At 39.8% G+C, this 24991-nt stretch overlaps 1 protein-coding gene across 1 annotated transcript in view; it reads left to right on the forward strand.

The window, feature by feature from the left end:
* The window catches only part of DTWD2 (DTW domain containing 2), a 70132-nt gene extending 62090 nt beyond the window's left edge, over nucleotides 1-8042 (forward strand). The window contains exon 6 of the mRNA XM_063179714.1: nucleotides 1536-8042. Within this exon, the coding sequence (XP_063035784.1) occupies nucleotides 1536-1706 (171 nt within the window). The 3' untranslated portion in view covers nucleotides 1707-8042. The remainder of the gene's footprint in view (nucleotides 1-1535) is intronic.
* The last annotated feature ends 16949 nt before the right edge of the window (nucleotides 8043-24991 follow it).

Raw genomic sequence — 24991 nt, forward strand, 5'->3', positions numbered from 1 at the left:
GTCATTAAGAAAATGTCCTTCTTAATCTTTTGTTGCTGACATTAGTAATATCAATTTAATAAGCCCTCTGAAAAACACCTACAAGTACTTTTACACCACTGACCCAAGTCTGCAATTCAGCTGTGTGCCCAGAATTCAGTAGTGAATGATCTGTGAAAAAAGATTTAAAGCCCATCCATGTACCCCCTACATGCTAGTCTTCACCCTGGAGTGCTCATACTGCTCTCCATCAGCTAGCTAATATTTTCGTATATTAGCTATGAAACATTTGCCTACTAAAAAAGGTGCCGAGGTCAAAAATTGCTCCTGCAGCTGGGATAACATATAGTATGCCATCTCTGTGTCTGCCTCTGTGACACTAGACTCACCGTAACATTAAATTAATTGGATATAAAACCCAGATTTGGACAAAGTGTATGGACACACAAGAGAATAAGGCTCAGAAATTGGAATTCCAAGTAAAGAAGGTTTTCAAGAACTTGTGTATATTTGTGGGGTTTTATATTTACCTTTCCTTTGTTGTGCTAGGACAACATATTTTTCCTTCACTAGAACTTCTGTCTTACAGTGAATGCTTAGTTAATGTCTATAGTTACCAGTCTTATATTCTGATTCACCCCTACCACTGAGAATTGGCCCAGCCTACTTTTCAAAGACAGAATTTCTGTTTTCTCTAGGCATTGCAGTAGCCAAGAGCTACATTAATGCATTTTTTATACCGTCTCTGAACTGAGTGCTATTCCCAGCATATGAGACAGTGAACTGAAGTTGAGAGCCATGGAAATTACAACCCTGCTGGTTTGGTAACCAGTATGTCACTTAATTTTCCTGTGTGCTCTTAAGAGTCATATTTTTCTCAGTAGAATCTCAGCTCCTCCTGACTGCAGTTACACATGTGATTGCTTTACATCTGCACATGGGGCCCCCCTGACTTAGCCAGGCAACCAGAAAATTAAGAGTCTACAGTTAGGGACCACTTGAGATACATTTGGTTTGTGTGGCTTCATTAATCCTACGCAATACCTCTGGGCAGAAGCAGGGACACAGTTGTGTCTCCAGGATTGCAGTCCAGGTACCTTGATCGTGAGTCCCTCCTCTCTTCCTAAAACCCTGCCTCAAGAGATTTTTGTGCAAGCACAAGCAGCTTAGTTATTGTGACTTATTTTATTGCAGCTTGTTGACCGAGCCGCAGTAATTGATTGTAGTCCATTGCTGAGGTCAACTCAAAGCCATAACTTACAGTAATGTGGCTGGGGCTGAAGTCAAGATTGAGTGGTTCCAAAGGAAGGAGTGAGGGATGGCACCATGCAGGTCGTGTATGACTGCTCTGTGATTCTTTTCAGTACATCTTCTGTTCAGGTCCACCTTTTGTGTCTCCAAAGGGTATATTTTAACAGCATTTATCATCCAAATTGTATTTTATTAGCATTTTTAAGTAGTCATTGAATTAAAAAAATGGTAATGATTGATGTCTCTAAAATACCTTTCTAAAAGCTTGGGTTTCTTTTGTCCCCCACCCCTTCATGTTTCTACAGACTATACTCCATCCACTTCAAGCTTTATGCTCTTTCCAACTTCAGCATGGTGCCCAGATCCATCACAGCAAGGAACATCTTCTCAAAAATGGCTTATATGACAAGCCCATGCCAAAGAATAAACGCAAACTCAGAAGAATGGAGCTTCTGGTGAATAATGTTAAAATATAAGAAAGCTGTACTGACTGTACAGAGGGATTTATTTGCAGCTAGCAAATGAATATGAATCTAGATTTGATCCAAACAGTTGACTATACTCTAATAAAACACCTTTTAGGTCCTTCTTCGGCAAGAGTTTATCTACCAGTGTGACAAACAGTAATGGACAAGCTTTTTCATTTATGCACTAACCCAGGTGCCTTTGTTCAGATGATGGAGGAGCATTCTCATTTCCTGTAGAGAAGAGGAAGAAAACTGAACATAATTTAGAGTCATGTTATCGCTTGGGTGTCAGATATGATCCTCAGTATGACTGGATGAATTTATTTTGGAGAGGCTTTTACCAGTACAAAAAGAGAAGAAATGTGAATATGTATGTGATAGAATGGTAAGGCCTCAACAGTTAGAATTATGTTGAATATTACTGAGGTTTTTATCTTCAGTATCTAACTACAGTAGACTTTCAAAGCGTAATTCCCGATATTCTTTAGTTCAGATGAACATAAGGCATGTTATTTGGACAGTTCTTTCTAACTTTGAGATTTTTATTTCTTCTATAATTAGAACTCCTTTTTGTAAATTTACTTATTTTTTTACAATGCAGTCAGGTTTAGTTTCTCCCAGAATTAATTTTTAAATTAAGTCTGCATATGTTTTTACAAGAAATTGAACAATTCTGACTTAAGAAAAGAAAAGTAGAAATCGTGATTTTTGGAATTATAACTCAGGTGCTTTGCTTTTACTTGAGCAAAAATTAGTCTTCCACAGATGGGATGTTGTGGATGTAAATACATCATACCCATACTCTGACATACAATGATTGTGCTACTAAAGGAATTAAACAAGCCAAGTGCAAACTACTCTGTAAGAAGTATGATGCAATGACAAATTATTATATCTGGTTACAGCCAACTAACATAATTATAGATCCTCTAGGCTTCACGTGTTTAGTTTTTAACTTCTAACAGTGATATAAATGTACTTCTTTCTAATGGGAATTGCTAGAAGCAGAAGAATTGGGTATTTTTACAGGCTTTCTGAAATAATATTTTATGATCTAGAGGGAAAAGTAAAGTGAAGTAAAGGTTCTGATAGTCCTTTCTTCTACACAGATGCCTCCTGTATTTAAGAGATTAAAATGATAATTGTTTGTCTTTACTGTCAGTTCCCCTCTAGGTAACAACATGAAGCTAATTGGGTACTAATTAGTCTTAGAAAAAGATATTTTGTCTTTAATTTATGATCTGTAAGACAAGAAACTACAGGAGTGTGGTGGAGGTGGGATGAGGGTATGTGTAAGCACAAGTAAATGAAAGCTTTTCTGCAATTAATAAGAGAGGTCAAAATTAGGTCAGAGATTAGCTAAGAAGTTTTAGTTGACCCTGAGCTAATAGTGACCTTTTGTTTAGGCACGGATAAACAATATAATTTGTCTGGCTATGTGAGCAAAGCTTATATAACCTTTTCCTCTTCTCCCGGTCCAGATAAATCCGGTGTCTGTCACTAAATTCAGCAAAGCTGAATTAGTTTTGACAAATCTGAAGCAAACCAGTCTCATATGATTAATGATAGCATAGATGCACTCTTGTTCACATTGGAACAGAGCAAGGGCATGTTTATTCCTGTAGCACACCAATCTCCAGGCTAACTTGGAGTCTGAAGTTGGAGTCTTGTGTAATTTGTGTGCAGAGCCTTGTGTGGGATGCAGTGTCCACTTACCTGCTGGACTGGTAATCTTCCTTCCCTGTGCCCTGGGACATGGTCAATAATTCCTTGAGGAAACATGGGTATCAATTAAGCTTTATTGTTCATGTCATATTTACATACATGGATGATGTTTGCATTTGATATTGTATACGTTAATTTAATTTACCTTATTTTAAATTGATCTCCAGAAGCAGTGTATCTTTTGGCTTACATTTTGAAGTTTATTTTACTAGGCAGAAGATTTAATGTGTCTTTACATAATATGTGAGTTTATATTATAGAGAACAGAAAGAAATTTGTATTACAGCCTGGGATTCATAGCCATCTGCAAAATGCCTTAGAATTAGTGAACCCCCCAATTATGATTCATCTGCAAGACGGATCACTACCTCTAGCATCAAGAAGAAAAGAAGGGTAATTGTAGTAGGTGATTCCCTCCTGAAGGGAACTGAGGGCCCCATATGTCGACCAGACCCATCCCACAGGGAGATCTGTTGCCTCCCTGGGGCCCAGGTACAAAATATCACTGAGAGACTTCCTGGGCTGATTCAGCCCTCTGATTATTACCCACTGCTGATACTCCAGGCTGGCAGTGATGAGATTGAGAAGAGGAGTGTCAAGGCAATTAGAAAGGACTTCAGGGTACTGGGTCAGGTAGTTGATAGGGCAGGAGCACAGGTAGTGTTCTGCTCAGTCCCTTTGGTGGCAGAGGAAAATGATGAAAGAAACAGAAGAATCCGCATCATCAACAAGTGGCTTAAGGGTTGGTGTCATCGGCAAAATTTTGGATTCTTTGATCATGGGGAAACTTTTACAGCATCTTCTCTGCTGGAACCAGATGGGGCACACCTCTCTGTTAAGGGCAAAAGGTTTTTAGCTCATGAACTGGCAGACCTTATTGAGAGAGCTTTAAACTAGGTTTGAAGGGGGAAGGGGAACCAGCTGAGCTACCTGGAAACAGGCCCAAGAATTGCAAGGCTGAGTTAGGGGTGAAGTCAGTAGCCCAGATGAGGTGCATGTATACCAATGCACGCAGCTTGGGCAACAAACAAGAAGAGCTGGAGGCCATGGTGCAACTGCAGAGCTGTGATGTAGTTGCCATCACGGAAACGTGGTGGGATGACTCACATAACTGGAGTACTGCACTGGATGGATACAAGCTCTTCAGGAGAGACAGGAAAGGAAGAAGAGGTGGAGGGGTGGCCCTTTATATTAAGCAAACTTTTGATGCCATCGAAATTGAAACTAAGGCAGATGGAGTTGAATGTCTATGTGTAAGAATTAAGGGGAAGGCCAACAAGGCTGACACCATACTGGGAGTCTGTTATCATCCACCCGACCAGGAAGAAGAGGTAGATCACTTATTCTATAAGCAGCTAGGTAATGTTTCAAGATCATCAGCCCTTGTTCTTGTGGGTGACTTCAACCTACCAGACATCTGCTGGGAACTTAATACAACAATAAAGAGGCAGTCCAGGAAATTCTTAGAATGTATGGAGGACAACTTTTTGTCGCAGCTGGTGGGGGAACCCACCAGGGGAGGGACTATGTTAGATCTGCTGTTTGCAAATAGAGATGGGCTGGTGGGAGATGTGGTGGTTGGAGATCGCTTGGGGCAGAGTGATCACGAAATAATAGAGTTCTCAATATTTGGTGAAGTCAGGAAGAGCACCAGTAAAACTCTTGCATTGGACTTGCGGAGGGCAGACTTTGGCCTGTTTAGGAGACTTATTCAAAGCATCCCTTGGGAAGCAGTCCTAAAAAACAAAGGAGTTCAGGAAGGGTGGGCATACCTCAAAACAGAGATCTTGAGGGCACAGGAACAGACCATCCCTGTGTGCTGAAAGATCAGTCAACAGGGTAAACGTCCAGCCTGGCTGGGCAAGGAGATTTTGGAGGAACTTAAGAATAAAAAGAGGATGTATCAGCGTTGGAAGAAGGGTCAGGTCTCTAAGGAAGTATTCAAGAAGGCTGCTAGAGCATGCAGAAAAAAAAATTAGGGAGGCCAAAGCTCAGTTTGAACTTAGAATGGCAACTTCTCTAAAGGATAATAAAAATTGTTTTTACAAATACATTAATGGTAGAAGGAAAGGTAAGACCAGCCTTTGTTCTTTATTGGACAAAGGAGGGAACTTAGTATCTGAAGATGAGGAAAAGGCAGAAGTGCTTAATGCCTATTTTGCCTCAGTTTTTAGTGGGAAGATGACTTGCCCTCAAGACACCCGCCCGCCTGGGCTGGTTGATGGTGACAGGGAGCAGAATGGTCCCCACATTATCCAAGAGGAGGCAGTCATAGAACTACTGAAATGCTTGGATATTCATAAATCTATGGGACCAGATGGGATCCACCCCAGGGTAATGAGAGAGCTGGCAAACGAGCTTGTAAAGCCACTCTCCATTGTTTACCAACAGTCCCGGCTCACTGGTGAGGTTCCGGATGACTGGAAGCTGGCCAATGTGATACCCATTCACAAAAAGGGTGCAAAGGAAGATCCTGGTAATTATAGACCAGTCAGCCTGACCTCAGTACCTGGCAAAATTATGGAAGAGTTTATATTAAGCGCCGTCACGCAAAATTTACAAGATGGCCAGGGTATCAGACCCAGCCAGCATGGATTTAGGAGGGGTAGGTCATGTTTGACCAACCTGGTCACCTTTTATGACCAGGTAACCTGCCTAGTGGATGCAGGGAAGGCTGTAGATGTTGTTTACTTGGATTTCAGCAAGGCCTTTGACACTGTCTCCCATAGCATACTCCTAGACAAACAGGCAGGCCATGGCTTGGACAGGAGCACTCTTTGCTGGGTTCAGAACTGGCTGCATGGCCGGGCCCAGAGAGTGGTGGTGAATGGTGCTGCATCCAGCTGGCGGCCAGTCACCAGTGGTGTCCCTCAGGGGTCTGTGCTGGGGCCAGTTCTGTTTAATATTTTTATTGATGATATGGATGAGGGTTTAGAGTCCTTTATTAGCAAATTTGCAGATGACACTAAGCTGGGAACGTGTGTTGGTCTGTTAGAGGGACAGAGGGCTTTGCAGAGGGACTTGGAACGGTTGGATGGATGGGCAGAATCTAATGGGATGAAGTTCAATAAGTCCAAGTGCTGAGTCCTGCACTTTGGCCACAATAACCCCCTGCACCGATATAAGCTGGGGACGGTGTGGCTGGACAGTGCTCAGGTGGAAAGGGACCTGGGGGTGCTGGTCCACAGCCGGCTGAACATGAGCCAGCAGAGTGCCCAGGTGGCCAAGAGGGCCAATGGCTCCTGGCCTGTGTCAGGAACGGTGTGGCCAGCAGGAGCAGGGAGGTCATTCTCCCCCTGTACTCAGCACTGGTGAGGCCTCACCTGGAGTATTGCATCCAGTTCTGGGCCCCTCAGTTTATGAGGAATATTGAGATGCTTGAGAGTGTCCAGAGGAGAGCAACGAGGCTGGTGAGGGGCTTGGAGCACAAGCCATACGAAGAACGACTGAGGGAGCTGGGGTTGTTCAGCCTGGAGAAAAGGAGACTCAGGGGTGACCTTATCACTCTCTTCAACTTCCTGAAGGGTGGCTGTGGTGAGCTGGGGGTCGGTCTCTTTCTCCGGGCAACAACAGACAGAACAAGAGGACACAGTCTCAAGCTGCGCCAAGGGAGATACAGGCTAGAATTAAGGAGGAAGAAATGTACAGAAAGAGTGGTCAAATACTGGAATCATCTACCCAGGGAGGTGGTGGAGTCACCATCCCTCGAAGAGTTTAAAAAAAGACCGGATGTGGCACTTGGTGCCATGATCTAGTTGAGGTGTTAGAACATGGGTTGGACTCGATGATCTTAAAGGTCTCTTCCAGCCTAGAATTTGTGTGATTCTGTGATTCTGTAATTACAGGATCAGAGAAATAGTTGCCTTGAGTTATAATCCTATGTTAAATGCTCTTGTACGTGGAATCTGTGCAGAGTTTTCATGCTTTTCAGCAATGGAGACATTCTACACCTCATACAGAAGGCACTTTTTTGCTTTGTTGATTCCTCAGTTCTTTTAATTTTGCTCCTGTGGATAACAGGATTTTGTAGGATCTCTGGATGCATGGAAGCCTTTAATTGCTAATTTCCCCTGTTGTACAATACCAGATCAATCAATATGCAACTGTTACTGAAAAAATTAAAAACAATGCATTGCAAACCTCCAGGCATTTTAATTTTTTGAGTTTTTTTGTATGTCCCAGCTCAGCTATAATGTAATGGACATTTAGGTGCAGCACAGCAGTCACATGAAGTTCAGTTTCAGATTTGTTTGAAGCTATTAGACACAAAATACAGAGTACTTTTTAGGTGGAATTTGCATAATTTTGAAAATACGCACAGGGTAAGAGGAAGAATTTAGAAAGTTTGTTTTCAGATCTTTTGGATTCAGAATTTGCCAATAAATACATTACCTCAAAGAAATGAATACTCTGAAGTCCAAACTCTTGACAGAAGCTATGTGTGATGAAGTAGCACTCTTTGTAAGCAATTTCATTAGAATAAATTTAATTTGCAATTTTACTTGGCTGTAATGGTAAATCCATTTCATTTTTCCCTTACCAAAAGATTAATGAGTGAAACCCACCAGTCTAACTAGATATTGATTAAAAATGAAGGAATGTGTTTGCTTCTCATGTTTGGTCCTTTGTCCTTGTCCACTTTGTACTTCCAAATATCGCTACCAAAATGAAATCTGATTTCTGTGTGCTGCAGTCTCATGTGTTGGGAAATTGGTGGCATGGATAGCTGGCTTTTGAACACGTGCAAATGTTTTTCAAAGGTACACACCATATTTTCATAGTCAGTAGGAATAAGTCTATGGAAAAAAGACAAGGATGGAAATGTTATAAAATAAGAACACAAACCGCACCTCCCCTTTTGTTTAGAATGCTCTCTTATTAAAGAGATGCTTAGGACAAACATAAATGTATTTTTATTCAACATTGTACTTTTGTTGCCTCATAACCCCATACAACCAGTAAATTACTCTTTTATTAGTTTTTCTTGAGATAAAAAGGAAACTTTTCAAGTGACTTCAAAAGAGGCAAAAATTATTTTAAGACCAAGGGTTTTCTTCTCAACTGCTACACTAGATAAAAAGTTGCTTATGTTGCATTATTTTCTACAACTTCCCTGCCTGTTTTGAAATTTAATTAAAAAATGGACTTTTTAAAAGAGATAGTGGTTCATGCTTTTCTCTTGATGTTTGTGTGTTTTATGTCTATATACATGAATGCACATAAATTATATATTTGTTTCTGCCTCAAAGCAATAAAGTACCTAATTTACTGTGGTATGTTCCACTGCATCTCTTCAGCACTGAATTTGTTCACATGTGCTGATATTACAAATTCTAGTCCTTTTTTTCTGTCTATTTAACACCATTAATCAGTTAATGAAGAGATACAGCTTTGTGTATGCTATTTGAAGAAAAATGGTTCCTTTGTTATTCAGTGAAACCGGCATGAAGACTAAAGTGCTGTGGCAATTTCTCAGGCATTTCAGTTTCAGAGCCCTCTTCAGTCTTTCTGCAGTGGTGGCTGACTGCTGTTTGGTGCCATACAAGCATGCACATCTTCCCGCACTGAAACACCACCCAAGTGCTGCATCCCCAGCTCTGTCCCCTAGTAGGTGCAATGAGAAGAAAACCAAGATGACAGAACTGTTTCTGTTCTTTTGCAGCCATTTCTTACCTCCCTTCTACAAAATGTGCACTTCAGGGACTTTCATATTGCTTTGGTTATGAGGTTTGTTCCTTGTATTCCAGCTCACAATCCTTCCAGACTCCTAGCCCTGAGAGCTGCTGCTTTTGTCTCATAGGCACAGATAACAGACAAAAATAAAGAGAAGTAGATTTTAAGTAGGATGAGAGACTGCTTTGGTTTAACCCAAGCCAACAGCCAAGCCCCAGGCAGCCACTTGTTTGTACCGCACCAGCAGGATCGGGAAGAGAACTAGAAAGGTAAAAGTAAGAAAACTCATGGATTGAGGTAAGGACGGGTAAATAGGGAAAACAAAAATTGTTCACAATAGCAAAGCAAAATAAAGAACTAATTCACTGCCTCCTGTGGGCAGGCAGGTGTTCAGCCATCTCCAGGAGAGCAGGGCCCCATCACGTGTAACAGACTTGGGAATACAAATGCCATCACTCTGAACATTCCTCTCTTCCTTCTTCCACTGGCTTTATATGTCGAGCAGGATGTCATTCAGCCTGACATGACAGGCTGCATGTCTGTCAGGCAAATATCCCTTTGCCTGTAAGAATCTGCGAGTTGGGGTCACCTGTCCTGGGTGTGTCTCCTCCTGGGCTCCCATGCACTCCCAACTCCCTCACCAGTGTGACGGTACAAACAGCAAAAAAGGCCTTGGCTCTGTGTAAGCTCTGCTCAGCAATAACAAACATCTCTGAGTTATCAGCCCTGTGTTCAGCACAAATCCAAAACACAGCCCATATTAGTCACTGTGGAAGGAAACAAACTCTACCACAGCCAAACAAGTACAGAGACTTAGGTAAAAGTTGTTTCTGTTGTTAGGGTATGTCTGCTGTAAAGCTTGGTACTTGTCGCTGTGGCTTGGTGTTCCACATAATACCAGGATTGTCCTGTTTATGAAGTATCTCTTAGGTTAGCTGCCTTGGTTTAGTGGTTTAATATTTACTAAATATTTCTTTGAATTCCACTGTATTTCCTAAAAGATGCTAACTACCTTTGTAGGTGGGAAGGTACCTCTGTCAGTAAGCAGCAGCAGAATTGCTCTGCCTATGGGACCATGGAAGCAGTAACAGCCTCAGTAGCTGTAACTGAAAGATTCTTTTGGACTTGAATGCTAGGATTTGCTCTCAGTGAAGAAAGATATTAAAGAGTATATACAAGTTACTTAAAGCACATGAAGACATACCAACTTCATGTGTTAGTGGAAGAGAACTACAAAAATATTTTGCAAATTAATAATATAGAAACCATTTTCTGCTTATATGCTTGAATGGAAATATAGATAATGTATTTACAAAATGCATTTTAATTTTAGAAGTTTATCACCATTCTGAAATATGTTTTAAAAGGAAAATTAAATTTCTATGAAACAAAAAGTCTTGCTTTTAGTTGCTTGTTTTCCTTTTATTGATGACTCATATATATATGTATGTAAAATGCGTAGATAAAAGTAAAAATAAATTTCTAGTGGGATTTTTATGTGTTCTTTTTAAAGATATTTTAAGATGGATACACTGAGAAATGGGTCATATACTTGTCGTGATTAAGCATTTGCAGAATTGAGGTCATGTACTTTACGTTTGATTTTTTTCCATAATTACCAGCAGAAGATAATGAGGAAAAAATTATACTGTTCTATATTAATGTTTCAGCTTATGGTGCTTCATTATACTTGAAGTAGTCCTCTAAGGGATTTTAAGTTCATCCAAAATCAAGTTCTCTGTTTTTTTCGGGCATTAGATAGGATGTCTTCAGTCAGTGCTAGATGTGCTGGTGTATGCCAAGTATGGAGTCAGTATTGTGGGGAATACTAGGTTCAAATGAAAAGTTCATTCATATAATTTTGCCTAGAAATATTATGTGGATTTTCTTTTTCACAGCAAATTAAATTCCTTAGAGTAGTGCTGGGTTTGCTTTTTTAATGTTTTTTGCATAGGACTTAATTAGAGCTGTACATAACTGGAATCTTACTAGTCATTCTGTTTCATTCTGAAATGCATCAATAATGGATTAATTAATGAAAGGTGCTAGTAGTCAGGTATTTGCCAAAAACATTGAACAATTAAGGTCTGTGACCCTTGTCTTATCTAAAGACCTTTTCTTTAATTTCTTTGAGCAGGCATTGGTAGTAGATGAAGTACATACTTTAGTTATCTTGAAACTGTTGTGAGATTATCATTCTCTTGGCTTCATTCACCTGTGTCCTGCCAGACAGACAACATTTCTCCCCTCTAGGGAGCACTTACCTCCCTGTGATCAGTGAGAGTTTCTTTAGCCCAGCAAGCTGAACCTACACCTCAGCCTGCAAAACTAAATCCTCCCTGCCTGTTCAGACAGCAATCATGTTTCCTTTTGACCCTGTTGTCACTGTGGAATCACAGATGATATTTTGCAGAGCTATTCTGGTACTATTGGGGCATTATGTGCTTTTGATATGAGAAAGGTGAACGTCGGTTTCTGTTGCAGTTACTGTTTACAGGGGATTTATCTGGAATGGAAAGAATAAAATGTCAGTATTGTCTGATAATAACAGACAAAATATGAAAGCAAACTTTTAAGGGCCAGATTTTGCACTTTACCTAAGAGATCCTAACAAGAGGTCCTTGCTTATATACCCTTCTCAAGAAGCGTGGAAAATCACAGCCCTTCTGTTGCAGAGAATAGAAAAACAGTTCTGTCTTTCTGTCTCTAGAGGCATGTATCACTTCAAAGATGGGGGAGAGGGTCATGACTATAGTGTAGCTCAAAACTGTAATGCTGAATATCACAGCTTTAAAAGTGAATCTGTGCATGGATGCAGTCTCTTCTTTAGGATATGTACTCTTTAAGGTTTTTAAGGACATCAGGAGAAATGTACTTAATAATCTCGCAAGAAACATTCACTTACCTGTCCACATTGTTGACTTCAGACATAAATTGCTCTAAATTATTGCTGTTGTTTTCATAATGTGTGTATGAGAAGATGGTACTAAGTAAAAGCGATAATGAAGTTTGAGGAGAGGGAATTGAGTATTTCTGGTTCTCTTTTAAAGGTAGTTCTAAAATTCAGAAGCCCAAGACAAATTGTTAGAGGAATTGAATTAGATGTGGAGAGCTGTATGAGTTACAGAATAAGAGAGTTTCTGACTCTTAATTTTCATCTGCTCTTCCTAGCACCTTGAAATCAGAAAAAATTGTAATGTGAATTTCATAACATTTTAGAGAATTTAATAACATTTTAGAGAATTTCATAACATTTTGGATTCAGTCTTCATCTTTATATTCTGTTGAAATAAATGATTTTTAAAAAAATGTCTTGTGCTGCTCTTTTCAGAGATATGAACTTTTCTTTTGTGAAGTTTCAGAGTATATTGTAGTGATTTGGATTAAATTCACTGCAAGTTGCACAGTTAGTAGATTTTTAGTTACGGGGTTTTTTTGCCTGTAAAATACTGAGCATATTCTCTGCCCAATATTACTGAAACAACCACAGAAAATGGAAAGCTAGTTGCATGATGTATATGTTTTCAGCTTTCATGATGAAATAGAATCCTCCTGAAATAATTGTATAAATTGTGTCTATTCAATATCAACAGGTGATTTTCATTTCCTTTATAAGTTCATCCAAAATTACAGTCATATTAGTGCCTTTATTTTGAGACAATTACTACTTCATAAAAGTAGATATTTGGCAAGTAGTTACTTGTATCAAATTTTATTTATGTCAAAATGTTACTAACATCTACCTATTTGTATTTCTTCACTAATTCTTAAGAACTTTGTCCTCTGCCCAGCAGGTTGTCCATCTTCCGGTCTAAGGTTCTGCTGCTGATGTGTGGCAGGTAATCCATGATCATGAATAAATTCTTCATACACCACTTCTTTCTTGGGGGAAAAATGCAGTGCTTTTGATTAACAACGGAACTTAATAAAGGGGAAAAAATAAAATATGACAGGGATATTCTGCTGAGTGATTCTTCCAGTTAAGTTGATGATTTCTACAGGAGCATGCCTCATGAATAATTCAGGTAAGATGGAAGCAAGTGCTTTGCTGGCCAATGATTCAATGAAGAAATTGTGTTAGAACCAAAGCATTCTATGTAAAATGCATGATACTCTTAATGTTTATGTTTAAGTATTAATAAGTTGTGTCCTATAGGATAACCAGGGTGCAGTAGGGTTGAGCCCCAAATAGGATTAATGTATATCACTTCTGAAGCTGTCACAAATGCTCTGCTTTAAAATGGAACTGAGGGGAGGGTTACTGTTTAACATAGAAGCAGGCTCCAGTTCTCAAGCAACGTGAACTGCTTTTCAAAAGAGAGCCAAAATTTTACAGATGGCTATGAAAGCGCTAGTGAAGAAGCATGTACTCCACTCTATGTTGCTCTGCTTCCTGAAGAGTTAAATTTCTTTGAGTAAACAATCTGAGCAGCAACACAAGCAAGCTTTAATAGAAATATCTTTCAGAAATGATCTATGGTAGCTCATGTAAGAAATAGTAAATACCAACTGTTGTGTTTTAATTTCCATATTCATTATATAAATATATTTGTTGTGCAAATATGCCTTGTTGTGAATGCAGCCAGTGGATGCTTGAGTTATACAGAAGATAATGACTTTTATCTGAGAATCTTTGAAGAGTTTGAAGACGTTTCTTAATTTCCACATTTTCAGTGTAGTGCTAAAACATGCTAACTTGCTTCTCATGCTTAAAAGGAGTTTTTGAGAAGTTAATGGATTGGTTGCGCCATTCCTATTTGTTCCGTGAGTGCTGTTTGGTAAGGCTGGAGTTGATGGTGCAGCATGAACTGTGTGTGTTGGAGGCCTCCCTGCGGAATGCACAGCTGGAGACTGCCTTTTGCTTCCACTTTACCTTCACTGTGGCATTGCACGCTGGCATAAGGGTTCCACTGCAGCATGCAAAATTTGTTTAAACATCCCAGAAAATGTGTTGTAATGTGCAGTGGCATTCAAAATTTCACTGCAATATCTGGATGCTTATTGCAGAAATTCTTTTCTCCTTCTTAGCTATGTTATCCAAGAAGTCCTGCCAGCATTGCTGACAGGCTCAATGTTGGCCAGCAGTGGGTCCATCTTGGAGCCAGCTGGATCTGGCTCTGTCTGACGTGGGGGAAGCTTCTGGCACCTTACTACAGATGCCACCCCTGAAGCTTCTCTCTTTCCCCCTCCCAACCTTGCCTCAGAACTACAGTACTGTGTGCTTGCACTGCTGACAGCACAGATGCAGGACAAGGTTCCCATGGCCAGAGAAGCACACACATTTAACAAATACCAAGACCAAGGAAAATCTGCAGCTTTAAGGAGTAAAGGGACAGCAGAAAAGTGGCAGGTCTCTTGGGATTTGAGCACCCGTGGTGTCTTTGTGCTGCAAGAATGGTGAACAGACCCTAACTCAAAATAACACACTGATGATCTGGTAAGGATTCCATGATTAGGACTTCAGAGGAAGACAATCCCCCCAAATCCTGGGACAACATCAGTGTGACGCAAGGGGAAAAAAACCTTCCTTACTGCAGATGCGGGGCACCAATGGTGTTGTGATGCTGCAAAAGCAGCAGACAGTAAATTACCCACAATGGCCCAGGGGGATTTGGCAATCTGCCACAGGGCAAAATTCCTTCCTAACACCAGAGCTGCCCATTTCCTGAGCTTGTGAGCAAGCCCAGACCAGGGACTTCTCCTGCTGAGCCGCAAGCAGCCAGGTAGCTCATGAGCTTGAGCGCAATGTGCCATCAGCCTGGAGGAGTCTAGCAGAGCCCTTCCCCATCAGGACCTTGGGAGAGCCTTCAGCACAGGGCTCGGACACTCCTGCAAGCCACACTCCTTCCCTTGGACTCGTGTGAGCAGAGGGCATCACCCTAGGACTTGCTGTGACACTCCTTGCAGTCATCTCCTGCTCTGCTCATGCTGCTCATAAAGCTCAGGAGTGTGGGAAATGTCCAGCCTTGAACCTCTGCAGAGTCAGCTTCCCAAGCAATTGCCATGGTTTCTCCAAGAGAAGGCAGGCAGTGCCTTGGGGTGATGGAGAGCTGCTACTCTTCTGTGCAGCACAGCAAGCAACAGGCCATGACACAGGTCACTGCATTCAAGAGCAGCATAAGAAGTATGTGGAACTGTTGGACTGAGTCCAGAGGAGTGCCATGAAAATTAACAGACGGTTGGAACACGTCTGCTCTGAAGAGAGGCTCAGAGCTGGGGTTCTTCATCCAGAGGAAGGAAAAACCTTCAAGTACATAAAGTGACAGCATTGGGCACAGCACCAGGCATGGCATTGCCAGCTGCATGAGGGAGGGCATTGTCCTGCTCTGCTGTGCTCTGCATGGGAGCAGCCTCACCTTGAGTGCTGGCGGCAGCTTTGGGAGCCATAATGTAAGAAAGACATTGAGCTGTTAGTGTGTCCAAAGGAGAGCAACCAAGACTGTGAAAGGTCTCAAGGGCAAGACTTATAAGGAGGAGCTGAGGTCACTTAGCACGTTCAGGCTGGAGAAGGCTGCCGGAGATCTCATTGTGGTGCACAACTTCTGCAATGGGCAGTATTGCTGTCCCCTGTCTGGTGGCAGTGATAAAATGCAAGGAAATGGAATGAAGCTGCTGGCTGGACTCTAGGAAAAAGTCCTTCCCTGAGAGGGTGGTGAGTCACTGGAACACTGTTGCCCGGGGAAGTGGTCATCATGTCAACAAGCCTGACAGAGTTCAAAGGCCTAGGTATTTGGACCCAATGATCCTTAAAAGGGTACCTTCCAACTTTAGGTATACTGCAGTTACATTTTTCTACTACGCATCTAAGGTAATTGCTTGAAATACCACTAAACACTATTTCCCCATTACTTGGCAACGTAACAGCTTTCTGTTTTTAAACAAGTTGACAATTTGTACTTGGCAGATTTTGTTATGAATAGAATTAATTGTGTATAGCTCTTGCACACTGTCCTTGTCTTTTCCAGTGTGCCGTCTAGGATATAATAGGTTTAATTAAACCTACTCAGTTTGACAAAACATATTTTAATGATGCTCTCTAATGCTAGAGATTTTGCATTTAATGGCACTTAGAGCATATTGACACACAAAGCAGTTGTGACATGTTTATATTTCAGTGTTCCTTGAATCCAAACTATTTTTTAATAAAAAATGACACAGTATTTATTATGCTATGATACATAGGTCATTGATTATTAAGGATGACATCATTTCAGGAAAGTAGATGTGATTGCTCTGAAATGTAATGACAGTTTTACAAAGATTATCTGTACTTCAGGCTCCCTATGGCTTTCGATTTCCTTTCAGTTAATTAACTTTAAAAATATTAATTCCAGGTAGCAGGTCAGATTCAGCTACAAATAAAAGCTCAGAAATATGGTTAAACCAAAACGGGTCCCTGTATTTTAGTCCTTAAGTCTCAAATTGTACATGATTGAGTTGGGGTAGCTCATGCAGGTCCAGGACTGAGTGATCCTGGTGGGTTCCTTCCAACTCAACATATTTTACAATTCTGTGATTGTATGATTTTTAATTAAATATATGCATACAAATATTTCAGGACACATTGTAGAGTAGTGGTATTTCTTGACGAGTGAGATGCCGTAAATGGTCATGTGTGTGTACAAGCTGTGATGTAGAATAATTAATGTTAAACATGATTACAGTGTAAAGTAAACATGGTTGCATCCTGTGGCTGTGCTTTTCAACCCAGTGAGCTGTCCTGTTAGCCTTAAATGCTCAGTGGAGCAGCCTTTAAGCTTGTTCCTGCAATACTACGACTAATTCAAGCTAATTTCAGTACTACAAACTGGTATTTTACTGGTGCCTTTTCCTGTTCTCTTAATAGGGTTTTGTCTCTCTGTGAAACAGAAGTCAAGTCTGCAGTCTTGCTAGGTGTTTGTCACTCAAGCCACAATTAATCCTCAGCAAAATTGTAATTCTCATAAATGGCAAATATAGTTTATGCTTTACAAAAATGTGAGATAATACAGATCCCTTTAGGAGCACTTAGATTTTGCAACTCTTTCATATTCGTTTGTTGTATTTTCCTTGATTTTCAACATCTCCTTTATGCTAGGAATTACATTCGAACCTCCTTTGTGTCTCTCTTGACTTGCCCTCTTCCCAAATTAGAGCATATGCCAAACCACCTCTCTGAAGGGTTGCATTTAAATATATTTCCTTTGGCTTTTGTTTGACAAGTTGCCAAAAAAAAGAGTAACAGTTTTCCCCAACTAATAAATTAACATATTCTTTCTTTTATTTTTATATGCCTAGCTTTTGATTGGCCAGACTTGAAAATTACTTCTCTGAGTGTCTGGAATTTAATTGCATGTAAATTAGTTCTTTCATTTGCCGGAATGTGCTAACCACTTTCTATTAACATTGCTTTCAAAGATCCATTTTCTTTGCTCCAAAGACCTCATATCTGAATGTAAGTTTACAATATTTTCTGGTTCATAAGACTGTATCTTAAACCAAAACAGCAACACAAAATTGGTGCTGCCGTGGCATCAGTTTTGTACAAACTGATATGTTTAAATTTGTTCTTCGGGAAGTTCTCACTAATTTTGCCATTTGGGATCTCTTAGGCCTTCATGTATGTTAACTGACAATTTATCAGACAGTAATTTTCTGTAAAGCACTTACCAGACTATAAAATACAAGAGACAGCTCAAAATTTCTGAAGTATATTGTAGGGAGTGTCTGTGAGTGAATTTGTAAGGTTGTATTAGTGCCTTTTTGCCTTATGTAAACTCTTGGTGATCTGTATATTGCTACACAGCAGGCCTTGTCTTTGGGGGCTATGTCTGCTTCCCTTGGTGAGGAAGCTCTAGTGCTGGCCACGACAAGCTGGAACCAGACCTTCTCTTTTGCAGTGGGACACAAGGGGTGCGTTCTGCAGGGCCCAGGGCTGCTGTGCTGGAGGTGCAGCTGGCTTGCACACGGCTCAGCGCGTTTAGGCACACAGGTGTAAATATTCACCAAAGTCCTGCAGAGCCTGTTGTGCCTGTTCAGCGTGGCCTGAGGAGGCCCAAGCGCTCCTGGTGTCACGTCCCTGGGCCCAGTGAGCCCTGTGCAGCCCACACCCACTGCCACAGGAAACACTGCACATCCTGCCGATGTGAGCAGCAGGGCCCCGGACTGCCGGGCACAAATTGTGTGTGAGGACACAAACTTCTCTTCCCCTGATTTTCCTCCTGGATCTTTGAAAAGCCTCTTTGACAATGAGACAAAGACTGTGATGGCCAGAGGAAAGATATGTTAAGGCATTCTCTGGAACATAATTTTATTTTAAATAAATTTTACTGCATCAGAAGTGACTGTAGTGTCACAAAACCAATGTTATTCCTTCCTTGGTAAGAAGCTTAAACACAGTTAATATTTAGTAATTAGTGAAGCTATATTTTTTCTTAATTTGCCTTAGTGTTTGTTAATTTTCTGTCTAGTGCAAACATCCCATCTTTCATTAGAAGGAAACTTGGGCTCTGATTTCTCAAAGATCCCAAGGGAAACTTATACTTTTGAGCAGTAATCCTGCTAAAAGTAATGTAAACTAGTAATTTAATTTAATTTATAGCTGTGGGTAATAGACATGCAGCCTTCAGATGTTGGCTTAGTTTTTGTTGATGTTATCGTATAAACAATTTTTCAGATGAATGGAAATATTTACGTAGAAGTTGACTGTGCATGACAGTGCTAACATTATCAGACTAGTGCCTGTTGTGAATTCCCTTAAACTATCAGGAGTTAGCTCAGGAGAAGCTTAAAATTTTGTGAAAAGTCTCTAAGACCTTTCAGTGGACCCATCTAAAACTGAATGGACCTGTAGAATGTACTAAATCTAATCATCAGGTGATGTAAAGTCTACTTATTTTCCTTTTTTCACTATTTCCTTCTAAAATAAATTTCCTTCCTCTTTGTGGCAGTTCATGAATGTAATAGGCTCTTGTAAGTGACTAAAGGAATTCCATTTTCCTTGGCTTTTTTTTTTTCTGTAGATCTAGATGGCCTTAAGTGGCAGCATAAAATGTTGTTTTAATAGTATTTGGAAGCTGTGGCAACTTGCTTGTGGATGTATGTGAGCACTTGAAGTATTGTTTAAAAAACTTGAGTTCATGGTGTGTATTTTAAGTGTCCTGCTCTTAGGAATGTTGAAAACAAATTTTGGTTTTTCAAATGAGTAGCCTGTTGGTAAAATGAGCGAGATATAGCAAATAAATAGATTTGCTTCTTAGGGAATGACTCTTGTGTGGTGATAAAATGCATTGTTTAGTCCAGAAATAGCAGTATGACACTGGGGGACATAGAGATGGCTGAGAAGCAAAATTGTTTCAAGGGAAATGTGTTAGTGAGGCATCAGTAAATGTGCAGCTGGGAGGGAAGGAAAATATCTGGTAAATTTCCAAAGAAGAAGAGAGAGCATTGAAAAAATGTTGTTAGTGCTTTAGACAGAGAAAGTACTAATATAAAAATGGGACCAGAATGAATTTGGAAGTTGGTTTTCTAAATTGTTGGTTTTCTAAATATTATATTTTCATATGTAAAACTGCATAAGTATTTTTGTTTCTGTGTAAAATATTGTGTGTTGTTAGAGAAAGAGAGGGAGAATGTGTGTATTTTGTCACCAAACTGTGCATAAATGAAGAGTAAAATTTGACTTTGAGTTTCCAAGAACCTTTTTTTCAGCCTCTTGTTCTATAGTATTTAGTGTCATAAAAATCCCTTTATAGGGGCTGTGCTCTGTGGTGCACTGTTGGATGAACTGTTTAAAAATATATTTTCAAACAGAATGCATTAGTGGAAACCCTTAGGGAATTGCTTTGTTCACAGCAGAAACTCCTTGATTATGCTGCAAATGCATAAGGCGTTATACCCAGAAAAGTACAGAGTACAGTACACAGAAAGTACAATTTTGGAGTTTGTCTCAAATTTTATCCTCCTTTTTGAATAATAATTTTAAGTTATGTCTGTCTCCTTACCCTGAAAATGACATAATAGTGGGGTTTGATAGCTGCTCTCCATTTTCTAACTTCAGTGAGGGCAGTTGAAGGGGAAGAGGGTCATAGAGCCTTCAGTAAGAGAAAACCTAGTGGGCCTTTCATGTCCAACTACTTTTTTGACTGAGCCACAGACGGAAACCTGTGAGGTATCTTCTGGTTTGGGTTCAGATTATGCTGGATACTAGCACTAGCAGGGCGATTTGGGTGTGTGGGACTCTGAAAAACTGTCAAACAGTACCTGCAACCAGAGTCTAGCTTTATTTCAGTTAAAGCTCAGCAGTGGGGTCTAAACTAAAATGCACACATCCAAGTGTCTTGGATAAAGGCGCTTGGATAAGGGGCCATCAAGCAGCAACAGCTGTTGCAGATACTTACCAGTGGGGAGCAAGATCTGAGACCATTCCTCTGAAGAGCATATGTAGGAAATGTGTGGGGAAGAAAACCACCAAGCCTTTAAAATCTTGAAGCTATATACACTTTTAAAGTGTATATAGTTTTTATACTGTCTGCATAGTTACGTAAGATAATCCATAGAGCTAAGGGAGAAAACCATGTCTGTAAGGCTGCTTAGGATTTTGAATTACTTATTCTGGGGAATGAATCAGGAAAGTTTTGACACCTTGCTATTTCAAGAAAACTAATGATATTTTCATCTCTAAAAGAAAAAATACATCTTGTCTGAGGAAAGCATTAGGTTTTTGTTTGTTTGTTTGTTTTATTTTTGCTTTGTTTTAACCTCTGTTTATAATTCAATCCTTGTTCTTTACACTAGAGCTGTTTTGCTATAGCAACTTTACTAGGACCCAGTAGAGTTGATACATAGCTTGTAAACAACTTTTTTTGTCTTTGTAAACCCTTCAAACTGAAAATTTTGTCATGGTTATAGAGAACTGCACATTGCAGGATCAACCATTAGACCTGAAGATGGACTAATTAGACATTTGCCTTTTGCTACGTGATATTAAGACTTAAACACCTAAAGTTCATGCAATTCTAGGCATCAGTCAATTAGACAAAGGAAAAACAGGTCAACTTTATTAGGCCCCCATGACTCAGGCAGTTGATTATGCTGAGAAAACACAGGACTTGGTGCTTGAGCAGAGGGTTTGCTTTCGTAATTGACTAACTGTTGCCTCCTGCTCTGTTGACCTTCACTAATTTGTAGTATTGTCTGTCATTCCTTATCTGCAGTCAAGTGGGGAGGTTCATATGTAAACATCAACATTGTTAAGGTCAGGGGGGACTGCATCTGTCTCTGTAGCCAGTTCATTTTAATTATGTGTACAGCCGGGCTGCAGGCTTTATGCCACTTTGTTCTGCATATCTGTCTGAAAATCTGCAGCTTTTGTCTGACTGTCACTGTTTTAATAATAGGAAATGAATAATGTAAACAGCTATGGATCATTTAAAACCTTCCAGAGTGTCTTCTGTTACAGTGCCTGTGCTGCCACAGCACTGCAGGAGGGTGGCATCCCCTGAGAATTGGCTCCATCCAAACGCATGGGACGCACTGGTGTGCCCTGAGTGGTGTGGTGCTGTGTCACAGAGGTCCTGCTGCGGTTACTGTGGAATTCTTTCCATTTGGGGTATCAGTGTAGGGGCTGAAATTGAGAAAAAACTGCCCAAAACTTCTACTCCCAAATGTTGCATAAATACTCTTATGTTGTATTTGCTAATGTTTCCCAATACGTCTACACAAAATGGAAAAAGTGTGTAAATTATTTCAATGGCCTGGTAAGTTTCCAAAATTTTTAGAAAAATATTTATTTAGCCTTATTATCAATACAGCACTTACATGTTGGCAATTTTTAAATACAATGTCAGTCCTATTAGTTAGAAATAAGGGGACAAAAGTGCTCTAGGATTACTGTTGTTTGGTAGTTTCCTTAACATCACATTCCTTCTGCAGAATTCTTGTATTTTTCTGCCTCCTGTATTTTTATTACCTCTAAATTGTTATGAAGTTTCAGTTCTGCTGTGATATATTCCATATCCTGATGTATTTTAACACAAGCTATTTTTGGTAGTAACTGTATTAATTGTCCTTATTCTAATTTCATCTCTTTGTTCAACATAGCAAGCTTTCTATTTCAGCAAGTGATTCTTCTTCCTTTGATGTTTCTTCCCTTCAGATGTTTGTATGCAATTACTTTCTTTTCCCCTGACTTCACCTTGGCCAAGGTGGCATATATGATAGTCTTTAGGATTATTTTTCTCAAATTTGTTCTCAAATTCATCCTCTAGCCTCTTATGCTGATACTACTTAGCCTAAAGCTATTTTTTTCCAGTTGTCTAGCTAAATAAGAGAAGTCTTGGTGCTATCACTTTGCTAGCAGATGACTGTTCTTTCTCTGCTCTGTAATGAAATGGAGGACCCACACAATCTTTTACTTCCCTGCTCTATATTCTTGTGAGCTGTCCCATCACAATCTGCATTTAATTATTAGTGTTCTGAATTATTTTGTATGCAGAGGTTCTAATTTGGATTTTTTTTTCAGGTTGATTTGCAATGTAATTTGTTTTTATCCCAAAGCTTCCTTGTTTTTGAAACAGTACATGCATGCATTCATAACCCCCACAGGCATTGTATCAGTCAGGAATAAAGTTGACACATTTTCTTCCTGCTAAAGATTATTAATAAGAATATTAAATAAGTGTGTTTTTTCTAACTGTGATTTGAGCAAGAAGTACAAAACCAAAGGGTTTGCTTCAAGGTCTTGTTGGGAACCAGTCTTGAATGTATGGAAAGATGAGTGCATTAATGAACAATCAGCAGTTTCACTTTGGCAAAAGTCAATGAAAGTGTTTTTAATGACAGTGACCTACCTGATCCTCCCTCCAGCATCGCTTCTTCAAAATGATCTTCAGAAAACAGTGCTAACATGTACAGAATGCTGAGAAGCATTAAAACCCGTCCTGCATGTCGTGATGACTAATTGAAAGGAACAGCTTGATGAATTTTCTAGTTCAGTTGTCTGGCTTTTGCAGAGAAACTGCATTTCTGAAACACAGCAAGCTGAGACCAAGAAGTTGTTGCCTGTAGCAGTGGATCTTTGATCTGGCTCTGACTGATGTTGCATGGCTGTGAATTCCTCAAGGAATGAATGATGAAACAAATGTTGAAATGATGAAACATCAGTTCTGGGCTGTATTACTTGCAGATCAGGATGATGGAGCAGAAAAATTATCAGCATCCATATTTAACCCTGCAGCTGTGTTACATTGCATTTCCTTGAGCACGTGCTGGTGTTTATTCCTTGCATTGCTTTCTTCAGAGCAGTGCTGTTTGTGTGTTTGTGAGCCCTAACACTGATGTGTCTTCTTCACTCAGACCAAGTGTCACTCCTGCCTGCCAAGCAAGTGTAGATGAAAGAAAGGAAACTAATTGGTGCTCTTGGGAAACTGCAGTAAAATACTGTCCTCCTGTGTCAAACTTCTACATATGAGAGAGTAAAAAAGAGCAAGAATTCCACATTTCTTTGTGAGCTTAGGAGGTGGTGGCAAGACCATCAATGAAGGGTGCTGTAAATTCCTTGTACATCTAGTGGAGGGAAGGAAAATCCTCCAAAGGTTTCTGTCCTGACAGTTGTGTATAAATTGCTTGTACTTTCTTGGGTGTTATTTTCCCACAACAGCCAGATATTTATCTCCCTGCCTTAGTAACATTGCTGTAGTGATGTGCAGATTAAGAGTGAAAGGAAATGAAAGCAAGGTCAGCCCCCAAATGAAAAAGCATTCTGTTTCAACAAGCCCTTTTTTTCCCCAGACAGAAGGGAAAGCTTTTTTCCTTTAAACTATACTTCATCTTAGTGACAAGTGACTGAAACACAAGAGTGAAGCACAGAGAGAGAGAGAGATGGATAATGGGGTTAGTTCAATTTGGCCTTTATTTCCAAGGTTTGGTCAAAAGCTGACTACATGATTTGAGGAGAATTGATTTCTTGTTTTGTTTAGTTTAATTTTTAAAAAATAGTAATTACAGTTTATAAGAACCTTGCCCTAAACTTGGGAAATATTGTGACAGAACTGGGTACAGCATTAGTACAGTTTGTAAAGAAATAATGTATACAGTTCATATAATCAAGAATAATTTTGAAGTGTTTTGCAAATAATGGTGGCTTGTATGCATACCTACACAGTGCATGACATTGGCCAAGTGACCTGTGACAAGACACCATATTTGAAAATTACTTTGAAATTGCTGATAAAGAAAATTGCCTTTATTTGATCATGGGGCAAAGGTGGCTGTAGCTAGGGGAGGAGCTCAGCTGGAGTTGGAGACTCAGGAGTTTCTTGAGAGGTTGGTATCAGGACTTGTAGGAAGGAGTCTGTACGTGTGGACTAGTGGAGAATAAATACTGGAGGGGAATGAAAGGCTGATATTTAGTGTTAGAAACCTGAGAGTGTGATGTTAGTGTAAGTGACATGCGCTTCTCAGATAAACCTCCTAAGCCCTTCTCTGACTTTTCTGATTCTTATCATGTTGATTTACTAATTTCTCCATCTGATGTTGGTTGCTGGTGCTGATTTTCCCATCTTGCTCTCTAAGATATTAGAAATTTCAGGAGAGAATACTTTAACAGTCTTCATGTTTTAAAGCCAGAGATCCCCAGCCTCTTTTACAAAGAGACAAACACTGATGCAGAGCACTAGATAAATCAATGTCATAACTCAGAAAAGAAGAAAAGCTGCACCAATTGAAAATTTGAAGGGAGATTATGAGTTTAAAAGGGAAACTTCAAACATACAAGCAATTTTTTGTAATATGCTGTTTTTATGTAAGTGTTGTCAGTCTTGGCTGCCATTCAGTGTACAGTACAATGAAATAGTGCTGCTTGTTTATAAACCCGGGTATTAAATCTATTGCTCTACTTCTCTGGCCTTCTCATCCAT

Source organism: Melospiza melodia, chromosome Z (genome assembly GCF_035770615.1).
Source record: "Melospiza melodia melodia isolate bMelMel2 chromosome Z, bMelMel2.pri, whole genome shotgun sequence".
NCBI classification, from domain to species: Eukaryota; Metazoa; Chordata; class Aves; order Passeriformes; family Passerellidae; genus Melospiza; species Melospiza melodia.